Source organism: Chiloscyllium punctatum, chromosome 3 (assembly GCF_047496795.1).
Source record: "Chiloscyllium punctatum isolate Juve2018m chromosome 3, sChiPun1.3, whole genome shotgun sequence".
NCBI classification, from domain to species: domain Eukaryota; kingdom Metazoa; phylum Chordata; class Chondrichthyes; order Orectolobiformes; family Hemiscylliidae; genus Chiloscyllium; species Chiloscyllium punctatum.
In genome coordinates, this window is record NC_092741.1 from 85,431,231 (window position 1) to 85,444,945 (window position 13,715).

The 13,715-nt window shown below is 39.4% G+C and overlaps 1 protein-coding gene across 1 annotated transcript in view; it reads left to right on the plus strand.

Annotated features, from left to right (window-relative positions):
• Positions 1-13,715, plus strand: part of smpdl3a (sphingomyelin phosphodiesterase acid like 3A) — a 49,575-nt gene that overhangs the window by 19,800 nt on the left and 16,060 nt on the right. Inside the window, exons 2-4 of the mRNA XM_072555935.1 lie at positions 6,702-6,915; positions 10,753-10,897; positions 12,626-12,722. Of these exons, the coding sequence (XP_072412036.1) occupies positions 6,702-6,915; positions 10,753-10,897; positions 12,626-12,722 (456 nt within the window). The remainder of the gene's footprint in view (positions 1-6,701; positions 6,916-10,752; positions 10,898-12,625; positions 12,723-13,715) is intronic.

Sequence of the window (13,715 nt, forward strand, 5' to 3'; positions counted from 1 at the left end):
GTTACATCCTTGAAATATCCTTGCAAGGATTTGCCAAGATTGTCAATAAATGATTTCCATTTCATAAATCTGTGCTGACTCTGTGCAATCCTATCACTGTTTTCCAAGTGCTCTGCTATTATCTTTGATAATAGTCTTTAGCAATTTCCCTGCTGCCAATGGGTGGCTAATTTGTCTATAATTCCTGCTTCCTTGCTGCCCTTTCTAAAATAAAGTGGATTATATTAACTATCCTCCAATCCATAGGATCTCAAAAGTCACACTCCCATTTATAATCCTCACCCCATTACAATACGTCCAACTCCCTGTATGTTCACAGTGCCACTGTCACTTCAATGGTGCACCTAAAATTGTACATTAATGCAATATAGTTGTTGGGCCACAGTTCTACATGCCACATTAAGGTATAAATGATACCATAACACCTTGAGAATTAAATAGCCTCTTCCTGGATCCTTCACCTGACTGAATGTAGATTTTCCTGTTTTCAAAGAAGTTCCAGGATTTGAGCTGGAGCTGGAATATTTAAACTAAACTGCTCCCACTGAAGTGTACAATATAGATGAGCCTGGATGATTCAGTGATGAGAAACAATAATTGTGATAAATAATAGGACTGTCTGAATTGGAGCAAGTAACTTAAGGAGAGAGACCTGATCAGGTACACCCTAGAACTCTGTAGGAAGCTAGGAAGTGATTGCTGGGCCCCTTGCTGAGATATTTGTATCATCGTTAGTCACAGGTGAGGTACCGGAAGACTAGAGGTTGGCTAACGTGGTGTTAAGGAAGAGCCAGGAAACTGTAGACCAGTGAGCCTGATGCTGGTGGTGAGCAAGTTGTTGGAGGGAATCCTGAGGGACAGGATTTACATGCAATTGGAAAGGCAAGGACTGATTAAGGATACTCAACATGGCTTTGTGCGTGGGAAATCATGTATCATAAACTTGATTGAATTTTTTGAGGAAGTAACTAGGAGGATTGATGAGGGCACAGTGGTAGATATGATCCATATGGTCTTCAGTAAGGCGTTCAACAAGGTTCCTCATGGTAGACTAGTTAGCAAAGTTAGATCTCATGGAATACAGGGAGAACTAGCCATTTGGATACAGAACTATCTGGAAGTTAGAAGTCAGAAGGTGGTGGTGGAGAGTTACTTTTCAGACTGAGGGTCTGTGACCAGTGGTATGTCACAAGGATCGGTGCTGGGTCCACTGTTTTTTGTCATTTATATAAATGATTTGGATGTGAACATAAGAGGAAACATTAGTAAGTTTGCAGATAACACCAAAATTGGAGGTGTAGTGGACAACAAAGAAGGGTACCCCAGAGTACAATGGGATTTTGATCAGATGGGCCAATGGGCTGAGGAGTGGCAGATGACGTTTAATTTGGATAAATGTGAGGAGCTGTATTTTGGAAACACAAATCAGAGCAGGACTGATACACTTAATGGCAAGGTACTGGGGAGTGTTGCTGGAGTGCAGGTTCATGGTTCCCTGAAAGTGGAGTTGCAGGTAGATAGGATAGTGAAGAAGGCATTGGTATGCTTTCCTTTATTGGACAGAGCATTGAATACAGGAGTTGGGATGTCATGTTGAGGCTGTACAGGTTTTTGGTTAGGCGACGTATTTCTGCAATTCTGGTCTCCTTCCTATTGGAAGGATGTTGTGAAACTTGAAAGGGTTCAGAAAAATTTACAAAGATGTTGCCAGGGTTGGAGGATTTGAGCTAAAGGGAAATGCTGAATAGGCTGGGGCTGTTTTCCCGGAGAGTCGGAGGATGGGAGGTGACCTTATGGAGGTTTATAAAATCATGAGGGGCATGAATAGGGTAAATAGACAATGTCTTTTCCCTGGAGTGGGGGGAGGGTCCAGAACTAGAGGGCATAGGTTTAGGGTGAGAGAGGAAAGATTTAAAAGGGCCCTAAGGGGCAACTTTCTCACGCAGAGGGTAGGGCATGAATGGAATGAGCTGTCAGAAGATTAGATTAGATTAGATTAGATTACTTACAGTGTGGAAACAGGCCCTTCGGCCCAACAAGTCCACACCGCCCCGCTGAAGCGTAACCCACCCATACCCCTACATCTACATCTACCTCTTACGTAACACTACGGGCAATTTACCATGGCCAATTCACCTGGCCTGCACATCTTTGGACTGTGGGAGGAAACCGGAGCACCCGGAGGAAACCCACGCAGACACGGGGAGAACGTGCAAACTCCACACAGTCAGTCGCCTGAGGCGGGAATTGAACCCGGGTCTCTGGCGCTGTGAGGCAGCAGTGCAAACCACTGTGCCACCATGCCGCCCACTAAGATGTGCTGGAGGCTGGTACAATTAAAAGGTATCTGGATGGGTATGTGAATAGGAAGGGTTTAGAGGGATATAGGCCAAGTGCTGGCAAATGGGACTTGATTAGGTTAGGATATCTGGTCAGCATGGACGAGTTGGACTTAAGGGCCTGTTTCCATGCTGTACGCCTCAATGACTCTATGCCGGTGAAGCTAGGCAGTTTTAAGTTTGGAATGAACCACATTTTTAGGGTGAATTGGAGAAAGCTATCTTCTCCAATTATGAGGTCAGAAATGAAAGTTTCTCCCTGAGGGAGGTTAGGTGATTTTTATGCAGAGAATTGGAGCATAGATACTTTCAGTGAAAATTGGGTTTACTGTTTGAAGTGGAGGAAGATTCTGGGCTAGGTGAAGAGTGTCGTGTACACTGTGACTACATTTTGGAGTATTCTAGCAAGGAGCTGGCACAAGCAGCCTGGACTGAAGAGGATCCATCTCTTCTGTGTATTTCTATCATTCTATAGAAATAGCATCACTATATACCAGAAAGGTTGTGATGAGGGAAAGGAGAAGTTGAAAAGAAGACTGATGTAGCCAATTATCTTGTCATGTCTCAAAGTGATCCTTCTTGAGTCCATTAGGCTTTGTGAGAATTCTCAGCTTAGTAAGTGAATGCATTGTCCCAAGATCCTGTTCAAGATTCTGCTCTCTTCAGTTCTGTCAACATATTCATGTGACACTGACATAAAGATCGTTACATCATTATATATTGTCTCATTACACCCATTAAACAGAAATTATAAAAATATTTGCACTTCCATCATTATGAATGGAAATGCCACTTATGAATGGATTTAGGTTTTGTTAAAACTGTTAACTGGAAAAGTTATTGAAATATACAAGACTCTAATGGGGCTACCCTATTCAGCCAGATTGAACAGGTTGGGACTCTACTCGTTGAAGTTTAGAAGAATATGGTGTGATGTTGGTGAGACATATAGCATTCCTAAGGGGCTTGACAGTGTAAATATAGAGATGATACTCTCCCTCATGGGACACTCTAGGACCAGAGGGAATACCTCAGAATTAAAGGGTGTCAATTTAAGGCTGAGAACAGGAGGTTATTTTTCTTGGAGGGGAGGGGCTTGGTTGAGAGTCTTTGGAACTCATTGTCATAGACAGCTGTGGGGGCAGAGTCCTTGTGGATATTTAAGGCTGAGATAGCTTCTTGATCAGTGGGGAAATCAAGATTAATGGAAAAGGGCAGGAAAGTGGATATGCCTTATACACTCCATTGAAAACATCCTTCCAGTAACAAAAATTACAGTTGACCATTATCAATTTTTTCCTGCCGCTGAGACAATTTAAGATCCAACTTGATTTATTAGCAAAGGTTGGCTATCTTGAAACTTCATTTGCAGGCGAAAAAGAGTGTGAATACATTTAACAGATGTCTTTTTAAGTTTACCATAATGATAGAGAATTTGGATCAAGCATCGAGCTTTTGGTATACATTCATGGACTAGATAATACATTTTAGAGTGAGTTAGCTAATATGCATGTAGATATCATGACATTTAGTAAAAGATTAATAGAATTGGTGATTAGCTTGTTAATGATGACTGTGTACTATAAAGCCATTGTAGGTTTTTTTGTGTAGAAAAGGTCCTATAAATTCCTGTTAGTAAATAACATTGAAACCATACAACATGTAGATAGATTTCACTCCAGAACTCATGACAGTTCTAATTTTACACACTCTTTGCACTTAACATGTGTAAACACCAAATTTAAAAGAAAACTATTGAATTTGATCTTACACTACAATATACAACTGGAGCCCATTCAAAGTTCTGTTGATTATTGTAACTCTCACCAATCCCATTCATCCTTTCCATCTGTGCTTTCTGACATACCTTGGCTTCTCGTGAAGCATTATAATGACTTTAAAGGTCTCATCCTTACTTTATAATTCCATGACATTGCCCTATCCACCCCTGTAACCTCCTACATACCTACTCTAAATTTTGCCCCACAACTTTAGCTGTTTATGTAAGTATTCGCAGCACTACTTTGAAGATCAAGACAATATTCCTCAAAGTCCTAACCAGTACATATATCTGTCAACCAACATCACGCAGATTTTTTGATCATAATCACATTATGGTTTGTGGGAACTTCTGTGCACAGATTGACTGCTACATTTCCTACCTGGAACAGTACTTCACTGGCTGAAACATAGAAACATAGAGAACAGGAGCAGAAGTAGGCCATTCAGCCCTTCAAACCTTCTCTGTCTATCAATATGATCATGGCTATCATCCAACTCAGTATGCTGTTCCAGCTTTCTTCCCATATCCATTGGTCCATTAGCCGAAAGAACTATATCTAACTCTTTATCAATGGATGAAGACATTTCTCCTCATCCCTATCCTAAATGGTTTACTCCATACCTTTAGACTTTAACCCCTGATTCTGGAGTCCCCTATCATGGGGAACATCCTCCTGTGTTTAAAATCAACAAGGTAAAAACAATGACTGCAGATGCTGAAAATCAAATACTGGATTAGTGGTGCTGGAAGAGCACAGCAGTTCAGGCAGCATCCAACGAGCAGCGAAATCAACGTTTCGGGCAAAAGCCCTTCATCAGGAATATTCCTGATGAAGGGCTTTTGCCCGAAACGTTGATTTCGCTGCTCGTTGGATGCTGCCTGAACTGCTGTGCTCTTCCAGCACCACTAATCCTCCTGTGTTTACCCTGTCCAGTTCTGTTTTTGAATTTCAAACTCTGTTGAATATAGACCTAATCAATTCAGTCTGTCTTCATGCATCCCAGGAATCAATCTGGTCAACCTTTGTTGCACTCCCTCCATAACAAGAACATTGTTCCTCAGATGAAAGGACCAAAACTACACACAGTACTCCAGTTGCTGTCTCACTAAGGTTCTGCACAATCGAAGCAAGACATTCTAGCTCCTGTACTTGAATCCTCTCTAATGAAAGCCAGCATGTCATTTGCCTTTTTCACCTGCTGCTGCACCTACATCTTCACTTTCAGCAACTGGTATACAAAGACACCAGCTCTTGTTGCTCTCTTTTCCAATCTACCATCATTTAGGTAATTTTTCTTCTGTTTTTGTGACCAAAGTGGATCACTCACATTTATCCACATTATACTTTATCTGCCTGCGTTTGTCCTCTCACTCAGCTTGTCCAAAACACTGAAGCATCTCTGCATTCTCCTCCCAGATTACCCTCCCACCTGACTTTGGGCCATCTTATCTAAATCATTGTGAATAGCTGAGGTCCAAGCACTGATCGCTGCTGTACTACACTAATCACAAACTCCATTATTTTCCAAGAGGCCTTTATTCCTACTCTTTGTTTCCTGTCTGTCGACCAATTCTCTATCTATATCAGTATACTATCCTCCAATCTCACGCATTTAACTTTTAAATTCACTGAAAGAGGCGTATCATAATCTGTGTATTTTGCATGAAATTCCATACCTGCAACTTTTTTTTAGTTGATTCCTTTGATGTCTCTTGGAAAAGTGTGAATATAACAGAATATTGCTCAGCTTGTTTCTTTTAGCTCAAGTGTTTCAACATTCTTATTGTCTGGCTAGATATCTTACTGCCTCTCTGTTCATTTGTCATATAGGTGAGTACATTAATCAGAAGTGTTGACAGTGCAATGATCTGCTACACCATGCCTTTAGAAATTAATCCAACAGTGTAGCATTTTTATTGATACAATGTTGTATTTCAGTTTCGGGTAATCTCAGACATGTGGACAAACATACAAGTATTAGGAGTTGGAGTAACCTGTTTGGCCTGTCAAGCTTGTTTTGTCATTCAGTAAGATCGCAGCTGAGCTGTTAGTGGCCCAAACTCCATAATCCTGTCTATCTCAATAACCTTGATCCATCAACAGCCAAATACAATTCTGCAGATGAAAACACCCAAGTATACCATTAATAACCTTGTGACTCTAGACACAAAATGTGATTTCTATGATCAGTGATGTTAAAATCTTTTTTTAAAAGTGGAAGTACCATTTAACTTGCTCAGGATCTCCTGAACAGGAAAAGCTAAATGAGATCTGTAAGGAGGATAAAAATGTTACAGCATATCATTTTAGAAGTCCAGGTATGGAGAATTGAAACAGGCTGCAGCACAGGTAGAATATTAATAAAAACACATATATAGTGGGTCACAAACTGTGTGCCAATACATGGGCGATAACATGTCAAAGTAACTAATAACCCAAACTGCATTGAACAACTGCTGGTAAGTATACACAAGCGGTTCAATTTGCTTCACTGTTTTAAGTTATATTGTAATGTGAAACTTATGTGGAAGGACATTGTATGACAAGCTGGTAACCGTTGCATTTTATTTTCTGTTAGGACAATTCTGGCACATAACTGACTTGCATTTGGATCCAACCTATCACTTGACTGATGATCCTACCAAAGTTTGCTTTTCATCAATGGGGCGTCCAGCAAAGCATGCAGGACCTTATGGCGGCTATTTGTGTGATTCACCGTATAGACTTATCCAGTCTGCTTTTAAGTTTATGAAAGATGCTAAACTTCAACCTTCTTTTGTGATATGGACTGGGTAAATATGACATAAAGTCAAGCTGATTTGGATGTGTCTTAATGCCAAACATTAGTAGACTATACAATGTCTGTCAATTATAATTTATAAATATAATAATAAAACAAATAATAATTAATAATAAAACAAAGGATGGCAGATGCTAGAGATCTGACACACACACAACAGAAATAGCTGGAGAAACTCGGCAAGTTTGGTACATCTGTGGCAAGAGAAACCGAGTTAATGTTTTACATCCAGTGACTGTTCTTCAGATCACTGCTCTGAAGAAGGGTCTCTGAACTTAAAATGTTAATTCTGGTTTTTTTTCCATAGAAACTGTCAGACCTGTTGAGTTTGTCCAGCTTTTTCTATGACTAGGTATTTCAAAAATAATATCTGTTTTGGTACTGAGGGAATGTTGTGCAATCAGAAATGCCATCTTTTGGCTGAGATGTTAAACTGAAGCCCTGCATGTATTCCCAAATGGACATAAAATATCTCTTGGAACTATTTGAAACAATATCTTGTCTCTTAGCCCATGCTACCAAAACAGCTTAGTTGATTGTTTATCTTTTTTTTGCAACGTATAGAATCTTTCTCTGCTCTAATTTCTGTATGAGGTAACAATGATGACACTATAAACAAACTCAATTAGTGTGAAATGCTTTGAAATGCAATAAGGTCACAAAAAGCATTGTATGTACTTAATCCTGAGAAAAATGGGAAAAAGAGTACCGGAGGTTTTAGCAATTATGTTGCAAGGTTCTGCTGACATTGACTACTCTCCAGCACATATTCAATGTAAGGAAATTTATCTTAATCTAGTGTTTTGCAGATTTGTATCTATGGTTGGGTGAATTTTGAATTTGGAAATTAAACATAAAATTCCTAAAATGTATAGAAAATAATAAAAAACAGCCAGCATGATTTTCAGAAAGGACATTGTGCATTTGAACTTTAAGAAAGCTTTTGATAAGATACCACATAAAAGACTATCAGGAAGATCAAATGGTATGGAATGTGGGGGAAGGTAGGAAATTGTACAAAAAAATGTCAGGAGAAATAACAAAGCAATTTCTCAAGAATAGCTGAAATGGGTTAAGGGGTCATACTGCAAGGTTATGTCCTAGGACTGGAACACAAAAGTTGACATATGATTGTAAAATCCTTTTGTAAAGCATAGTAAGTCAACTACTCAAGTTCTGTACAGCATTTTGGCGTTGACTATAGGAAGGATCCAAAATAAGTATATATTGAGGAATCACAAATATGATTCAGACTGTTTTTTTTTTGTTAGGTCAAAGGAGACTGTGGTGATTGTTGATTGCACTCTGAAGTTTGGGACAAGGAAAAAAGTTTAAGTAATTGAAGTTAGATAGCACAGGCAATATGATTATAACATTGAAGTAGGACAGAATGTAGGTGAAATTCTTTTTTGAATGCAGTGAAGTGGATTACTGGGCTTGGTGGTTGAAGCAGACACTATGTTAACATCTAAGAGTAAGGTAGTTGAACAAAAAGAACAAGATGATTGGTTGTTTTTGGCTACTCCTGCAGAGCAAAACCAACATCTGCCAGTTGTGCTGAATGACCCGGTTTAAGTTTATGAACTTGCAATTTGTAGTTCATTAGTGAATTACTCATAGTGCTACTGATGAGAAACTAAATACAAGAGCATTCTTGCTCAAATAGAGTAAGACTTGTGGGTGGGTAATTGAACCTAGAAGAAAGGCTAAATATAATATAGATAGTATTTGACTGACATGATTAGATGAAATGTGGTGAATGGTCATCATAATTTCCTCTTAGTCAGGTGGGAGGAAACTTTTGCTGAAATGACTTTTCCTACCATAGTACCAGACTTTTCTTGACTGATCATTACTGTTTAACATGGTGTGGATCACAGGTGAGGGAGAAATATTGAGCCAGATTTAGTAACCATAGAGTTGGACATTGCTGCCAGGGCTGGAAGGGGAAGAACATTGGATTTTGTTAGTTATGTTGCTGCTCTGATGAAATGAGTTCCCACAGGGGTTAGATGAAGTCATATCTCTCAGTTTCAGTCCTGTGGGAGTTCCAATTGTGCTCCGCTTGAACACAGATTCATTTGTGAGATGGAGAGCTGGCTACTTAAGCATTAGGGTACAACAAAGCCAAGATGATACAATATACAATCAAGCCAACTTATTCAAGAGGTAGACAAGGCCATGTCAAAAGTAGGGTCTTGTGCCACATGTTGAAAGATAGATGAAGGGAATGAGCAGCCAACGAATTTATCTTAGGGCTTATTGATCAATAAGCTGTGCAGACAACGATGATAGAAAAGCATGTATCCTTTAACAACAAGTTGAAGAGTGATTTGCATTTTGCTGACCAGTGACAAAACAATATGGTAACCCTTCCTAACAGACTGTACCACAACCTGCTGGGTAGACTCAGCAACTGCAGGTTTATTAAAAACATTTGATTTACAAAATTGTCATGTATTCTGTGTAAATCACTGGGATAGCACGGTACTCAGTGGTTCATACTGCTGCCTCACAGTGCCAGGTATTTGGTTTCAATTTCAGCGACCGTCTGTGTGGAGTTTGCACATTCTTCCTGTGTCTGCATGGGTTTCTTCCACATAATCTGGTTTCCTCCCACATTCCAAAGATGTGCAGGTTAGGTAGATTGGTCATGCTAAATTGCCCATAGTGTCAAGGGATGTTCGGGTTCTGTGGATTAGCTATGGGGAATTACAGGGATGGGAGGGATCTGGGTGCAATGCTCTTTGGTGGTTCAGTGTGGACTTGATGGGCTATTGGCCTGTTTCCACACTGTAGAGATTCTATATCTCAATCAATAAGGAAAGTTAGCTTTTCAAATAATGTTCAGCAAAAGTTTTGCTTAAAGGGTAGCATGGTGGCTCAGTGGTTAGCACTGCTGCCTCATAGCACCAGGGTCCCAGGTTCGATTCTAGCTTCGGGTAACTATCGGTCTGTGGTTTGCACATTCTCCATGTCTGTGTGGGTTTTTTCCGGGTACTCCAATTTCCTCCCACAGTCCAAAGATGTGCAGGTTAGGTGAGTTGGCCATGCTAAATTGCCCACAGTGTTTAGGGAGGTGTAGGCTAGGTGCGTTAGTCAGGGGTAAATGTAGAGTAGTAGGGGAATGGGTCTGTGTGAGTTACCCTTCGGAGGGTCAGTGTGGACCTGTTGGGCCAAATGGCCTGTTTCAACACTCTCTGGATTCTATGAAAAGTAAAGTTCTTGCATTTATAGAACACCTTACAACTCAGGAGACTCCATTTTAAAAAAAAATATATTGTTGCAATGAAGGAAATGTGACAGCCAGTTTGCTAAACCCTGAGACATCATTGATGTCTGTTCTGTGATAAAGATTTTCCAGGTTACCAAGAGCAATTCTCCTTTTGTTTGACTAATACTCACTCGAGGGAAGACCAGCCTCTATTTTACATCTCATCTGCAAGATGACATCTCTGCAGTGCAGGCTTGCTTACTGCTTCTTTGAATTGTCAGCTAAGATTGCTTTCTATTATACTAAAACCCACAACCTTCTGATTCAGAGGCAGAAGTGATACCACTGAGTCAAGACTGTCTTCATTTTATAGTAGAAGCACTGAATTACTTTGGAATATAAATGTTACCATTTAAAGTTTTCTGGAGTTTGAATGTTTAAGGCATTTGAAATAGGATACTGTGACCCACTCAGTATTTTCAATGTTTTAATTTGGTCCAGTAAACAGCTAAGGAAAAAGGTAGAATATTTTGTTACAGTTTTATTATCAGCCCCATGTGTGTCCTGTGACCAATTACCATCATTATTGCTTTTGGTTTTCTTTTGTTATTGTAGAGATAGCCCTCCTCATGTGCCAGTTGCAGAGCTTTCAACAAAGATTGTGATTGACATTCTCCGTAATATGACGCAGACGATCCAGGAATATTTCAAAGATCTACAGGTTTTTCCTGCATTGGGAAATCATGACTACTGGCCACAGGTAGTAGATTAGTTCGCCATGGTAATGCAATGAACATAGATTTTTATACAAAGCACCATATAATTCTAACACCTACTATCTGAGTGTTGTGTATTCTTACTAATATACATGAGGGATGTTCCACAAGCCCTAACAGTTAGCTTGCCTTGAAGTAAATTTATAATCCAGGCTATGTTTAACACATGCTCAAATTTACCTGCCCTCTTTAGGCAGAATCATCCATCTCTGTGGCCCTCTCTGCCAACTTAGTGCTGACACATCCGCCCATCCACCATAGTTTATTCTTATAGTCCTCCAATCCAACCCACTCATCCACCATGGGATGACCTCTCAGCCCATGCTTAGATTAAATAAAAGAACGGTCGAGTGTCAATTAATGTTTTTTACAAAAAAATGCTTTCGTTGGTAAAAAGTTGTGCATTGCACTTAAATTATTTAATCTACTTAATCCCTTATTTTAAAAAGAATTTGAATTTATAGCCCCACATCAAAAAACTTACTGTGAGGGGACAGATAATCCAGGGTGATAATGATCGGATTTGTGCTGCATGACTATTTCATAACCTATCATGATCACTTTCAGTTTTATGATGACAAAGTTAATTTGAATTGAAAGCCCCGCATCAAAAAACCTAACTGTGAGGGGATAGACAATCCGGTGTAATAATGGTTAGTTATGAAATAGTCATGCAGCACAAATCCTATAATGATCGCTTTCAGTTTTGTGTTGACAAAGTGAATTATGAAGGGCTGATTTTTTTCTTGTTTAACTAAATATTTTTTATTTTTAAGTTTAAAGGGTAGCAGATTTAAATGCCTTGACAACTTGGCAGTTCCAATGGAATTTTAATGTTTTGACAGCTTTGACTGTTCCAATGTGTTTATTCAGCTCATGTAAACATTGGTCTCTATTTCTAACATGGCCAAAGAACACTTGTTTCAAAGATTTCCCTGGATCTTTTTAACAGGGCACCTTGCTTCTCCAAAACACCACTCCAACTATTCAAAGAACTCGATAAACTTTAGACCTTCTCGTGAAAAGCGTGAAACCAAGAATTGTATTTTGATAATCCCACTAACAAAAATTGGATCTGTTCAAAGCCAATTATCTCTGTAAACAGATGCATGACATAACACCCATCTCTGGGATCCCCCCACTGTTGAAAATGTTTGGTGCCAGTTTCAGGGTAGGATGTCTGGAATTGGCTTTCCAGCACACCTTGTCAAACCCAGGGCCCCTACCCCTCCAGCCAAGAAAACAAACTCAGACCTATGTCTGCTTCCATGAAGGATATTCCAGCAAAACTTAATAGAAGTGGTCAGGAATGTTTTTAGATTAGATTCCCTACAGTGTGGAAACAAGCCTTTCGGCTCAACAAGTCCATACCGACCCTCCGAAGAGCAACCCAACCCCCTCTGACTAATGCACCTAACACTATGGGCAATTTAACATGGCCAGTTCACCTGACCTGCACATCTTTGGACTGTGGGAGGAAACCGGAGCACCCAGAGGAAACCCACGCAGACACAGGTAGAATGTGCAAACTCCACACAGACAGTCGCCCGAGGATGGAATTGAACCTAGGACCCTGGTGCTGTGAGGCAGCAGTGCTAACCTCTGAGCCACTGTGCAAACCATAATTATAATTTACATTATAATACTTCTTGATATTACTAGTAGTTTTAAAGAAAGAAAATGATAAAATTCTGTTCTTCTTATTTGGTCAGGACCAACTTCCTGTTAACAGAAGTGATGTTTACAATGCAGCAGCTGATATGTGGAAACAATGGTTGACACAAGATGCACGTTGGACCTTGCGAAAAGGTTAACATTTGACCATTGATGCTTAGATTTTGATTTTAATTGAAATGGGAAATTTTATTCAACTGTTTAAAAAAAAATCACATTTATTGCTTTTCCAAGTCACTTGAAATATAATCCAAATAAGATGTCATAATCATGGCAACATGGAAAGGGAGCACTCAGCCCATTCATTTTCTGCAACTCCCCATATTATTATATTGCTCTATCTCTGTAGCTTTGAAAGTTTAATATTCTCAAGCACTCATTTAATTTCTTTTTCAAATTAATGATTGTCACTGCTTCCACTATCCTTGTAGGCAGCCAGTTCCAGATCATTACACTTACTGTGTAAAATAACTCTTCACAAACTGTCCCTCTCTTTTTCTCTCTCTCTTCCCCGTCCCCTGCTCCACGCAGCCTTTGAATCACTTGCTCAAAACCCTGAGTACTCTAGTCCTTAAACATCAGCAAATAGAAACACACTTTTCTTTCTCTGCTATATCTCAATCTATCATAATCTTGTACACTGCTATCAAATCTCCCCTCAATCATCTTTTCTCCAGGAATCCAACAACAGCATCTCTAAACTAATCTTGTTGCTAAAAACCTTCAACCCTGGGCTCATTCTGATAAATCTTTTCCACCTTTCAAGTATGTTTATATTCTTTTGTAAAGTGTGGTGACCAGAACTGGAAGCAATGTACTTATCATTACTTTATCAAAGCTTTACAAAAATATTCTGAATTACTTCCCTGCTGTTATACTCTATCTATGGAGCCCAAAATCTCCTATTCATTGCCTATGAAAATAAATTCTAGTTAATATTTAAAATTTTACAGCACAAGTTCAAGTCACATTATTTGTCCCAATGTTGTACATGCCTTATGGAGTTGATATTTGGCTGTATCATTTCAGAATATACAGTAGGCCTTAGTTCAATGGAGTTTATCTTAACGGCAGTAAACTAAAATATAAGCTGTTAGTAGCAAGAAGTTGAATTTATAGGAAAACGAT